This window comes from Stegastes partitus, unplaced genomic scaffold, assembly GCF_000690725.1.
Source record: "Stegastes partitus isolate 25-593 unplaced genomic scaffold, Stegastes_partitus-1.0.2 Scaffold1176, whole genome shotgun sequence".
Taxonomy (NCBI): domain Eukaryota; kingdom Metazoa; phylum Chordata; class Actinopteri; family Pomacentridae; genus Stegastes; species Stegastes partitus.
The window spans coordinates 246,739-250,124 of NW_007578907.1; the positions used below are offsets into that span (position 1 = coordinate 246,739).

General features: G+C 43.4%; 1 protein-coding gene across 1 annotated transcript in view; it reads right to left on the reverse strand.

Annotated features, from left to right (window-relative positions):
- Positions 1-20: 20 nt before the first annotated feature.
- ppp1r14c (protein phosphatase 1, regulatory (inhibitor) subunit 14C) overlaps positions 21-3,386 on the reverse strand; it is a 30,782-nt gene continuing 27,416 nt past the window's right edge. Inside the window, exons 3-4 of the mRNA XM_008297012.1 lie at positions 2,404-2,436; positions 21-1,505 (exon numbers count right to left, since the gene is read on the reverse strand). Coding sequence (XP_008295234.1) covers positions 1,431-1,505; positions 2,404-2,436 — 108 coding nt within the window. The 3' untranslated portion in view covers positions 21-1,430. The remainder of the gene's footprint in view (positions 1,506-2,403; positions 2,437-3,386) is intronic.

The window sequence follows — 3,386 nt, forward strand, 5'->3', positions numbered from 1 at the left end:
AGAAGAGGAACATTCCAGCAGGAGAACATCCAGAGAACATCATCATCAAGAGCTTCTACACCAGGACAAGTTTGATGAGAGAAGGATAGAGACTGACTTCTATTGAGTTCCTACTTTGGGTATTTAATCTAAAGGGTAAAAATCTTTGACGTTTCCGTGACGTCGCATTCGGCTGCATCACCTTCTGCTGTAACTGCGTCACATCGCAGGTTTCGATCTGCTCCACTGACTAAAGTGAAACTGGGCCTCTCAGAGTCATGATTGTTCCAGAGCTTACAGGGTTTCTGAGTGTGTCGGAGCAGCCGCAGTCCATCCAACCATTTAAAACTGGGATTATGCAATTACAACATATATTCTGCAACCTGGAAAAAACGTCTTAAAATGCTGCGCCCACTCCAAGGTGTTTCACAAACTCAACAAACGATCAGTGTGTTAGCACCGCGTCGCCCTAATGACGGGTTGAGCTCTCGGATGTAACGCTCCCAGTTCTGGCACACCTTCCCCTGCAGGACTCGACAGGTCGGAGCTTTCTTCAGGTTCTGACTCGTATTTTGAGGTTCTGAGTAAAAGGTGGACTGATCCTGAATGTCCTTAAAGGCAACACCTGTCAGTCAGCAGCGAACCAGGTGAGAAGCAACGCTTGTGCTTAATGACCGGCTGATATGTGCGGTGATGAGCATGAAGAACACCGAATAACGCGACCAGTGAAAGGCTGCCAATCATTCAGGTGCTTGTAGTCCCAACGCAGAGGACTACAACACCCATCATGCCTCGCTGTGGTGAACTAGAACGCTGGGAGAAAAAAAACGCCGCGTTAGCCTGGTTCGCTAACGGCGTCGTCTCCACGATCAAAAAGGACAGAACCGAAGCTCCGCGTGTTTCTAAAATGAACGGACAGAGCTGCTTCGGGTAATAAGGACAAAAAAACAAAAAGCACGTCTCAATCACATGAACGATAAATGGCAACATACAGTACAGCTTAAAACAGCAAAAACACCTCAGTAGAAAACGACGGGATCATGAAGCGCTGTGTTTACGTCGTGCTACGGCTAAGTTCTCACCCACTGCAACTTCTGTTTTGTTTTGTTTTTTTTGACCACCTCTTCTCGTTATGGCTGTTTGACTTCTAGTTTGAAAAGCAAAGTTGCAGTTCTGGCACATTCCAGGGCTTTTATTGTGGTGATTCAAACACGTTGGCTTTGCGTACCTTTCAACAGTCAGATATTATTATAATACACCTGTGTGGGGGGTGGGATGGACGACTAGTGCTCTACTCATGGGTTTACTGGTGCGGGTTTGCAGGTTGCAGAACAGCTCCTATGACGCTTCGGCGGATTATTCTGACGGTCCGTGTCGTAGTGGGTTCGGTACTGGAGGTGGAGCCGAGATGACGGGAGTTTATGGTTGATTGGTGGTTCCCAGTGAAACCATTATAGGCCCTTCTTGGTTGGAGCGCTGAGTTTCCTCATCCCCCTTATCCTGCCCAGCAGCTCGCGGACAAAGTCCTGCAGGGAGGCGAGAAACCCAGAGTCAGACACAACCACAAGTCAAGAACAAGATTATTAAAAAACGTGATTAGTTCCTGTTTGATTTGACAAACTGAAGCCCGTCTGATGACTTGATTCGTTTGTGTTTAACAGACTTTATATCAAGATGGATGCAAAACATTTATTTATTCTTTATTATTTACATGTAGGATAAAGTTTAATAAAGGGCAAACATGACAGACAGCTGGATGTAAATATCTAGTTTCAGTAAATAAAGACGAGGTGCGTGAGATGTTTATGAATGTTGTGAATGAGTTAAGCTGGCAGCAGTCAGACGGTTAACGTGAGCATCAAAACAACGCTGAAGGAGTCGAGAAGACGTTGATATGAGCTGAAGGAGTCGAGCATAAAAACTGATCCACAGAGATTTAAATCAGGAGGACAAAGAGGCTGAAGGTTGTTGGAGGTCTGTGATGAAACAGGAGAATCTGCTGGAATATAAACCTCGTTATACCCGCGGTGACTCTGACCTAATTACTGCCTCCTCCTCCTCCTCCTCCTCAGCTCCCATCTCTTTATAATCCCTCCTCTCCTTCGTCTCCTCTAAGTTTCCTCCTCTCCTGTTTATCTCTGCGGGGTTTTAAGTGTCCTCGGCGCTGCTCGGGGGAGGATTACGGGAGTCTGGAGGTGTTTGTCCACCTGGCTGGACGTCCTTGTAGCGTTTGACCCGGCACCATGACAGATGGAGGTCCGGGGAGCGCCGCCGCCTGATTGGTCACCTTTAATCACCAAAATAGCTTAAGTCCACCTCGGACAAACCCCCGTTTACCGGCCCAGAACGCACCGAGGAGTCCCGTCAGCTGCTTGAGTAACGGTTTGAGCATCAAACAGGTGATTTTAGGTGTGTTGGACTCACCTCTGTGGGTTTGTAGCAGTCTATTAGTGATTCCTGTGAGGAGACAACAGAACACATTTAGATCAGACGAGTTCTCCTCAAAGCTGAAAGTAATGTTCTGGATTGTTTGTTGGGTGGATCGGTGTGCAGATATTTATTAATCTGGAATAAATACTGCAGCATTAATATTCAACACTGATTGACACCAGAACGTCGACCCAGACTGAGGCTAATGTGAACTGTTTTTATTTTACTTTGTGCCCTGAATGCTGTTTTCACTCTGTTTGGTTCAGTTTACAATCAGATCCAGGTTTAAGTGAACATAAATGCTTGAGAACGTCTGGAGCCACGGCGCCTGCTTCTGATGTTAACCTCCGGGTTTGAAAGTGAATAAAAACTAGTGACTCAAAACAACAGCAAACAGCTGATAACAGCGACTTGAAATGAGTTAAAGAGAACAGCATCAGAAATCGACAGAAAACAGCAAATAACAATGAATGAAAACTATTCTAAAAATGACGAGACGACTGAAAACACCAATTAAAAATGACTAAAAATTTATTCTAAAAAGTGACTTAAAATGCTAAAAACAAGCAACTGAAAACGACTAAAAAGTGTGACTAAAAACAACGACTAGAGACGACTAAAAACAACCGAAAACGGAGTCTGAAAATGACTAATGGTGACTAATATTTGATTGAAAAAATCAGAAACAGCAACCAAAAACAACAAAAAGCAGCCACTGACAATGATTGAAAACAGCGACTACAGATAATATTCATTAATATTACAAATAACATCCTTGTAGGAAAAAAAGCCCTTCCTGTAAAATTACAGCTGGATCAGATTATTAGAATATTTTACAGGTACTTTATGGAAACATTTCTGTCATAATAATAAGGTGCTTTGTTTTCTTTATTTTTAATACAAATTCTAACAGATTTACAGTATTTTTATATCATTGTTAAATCTGTAATTTTCTTTTCAGGGATGTAATTTAAAGG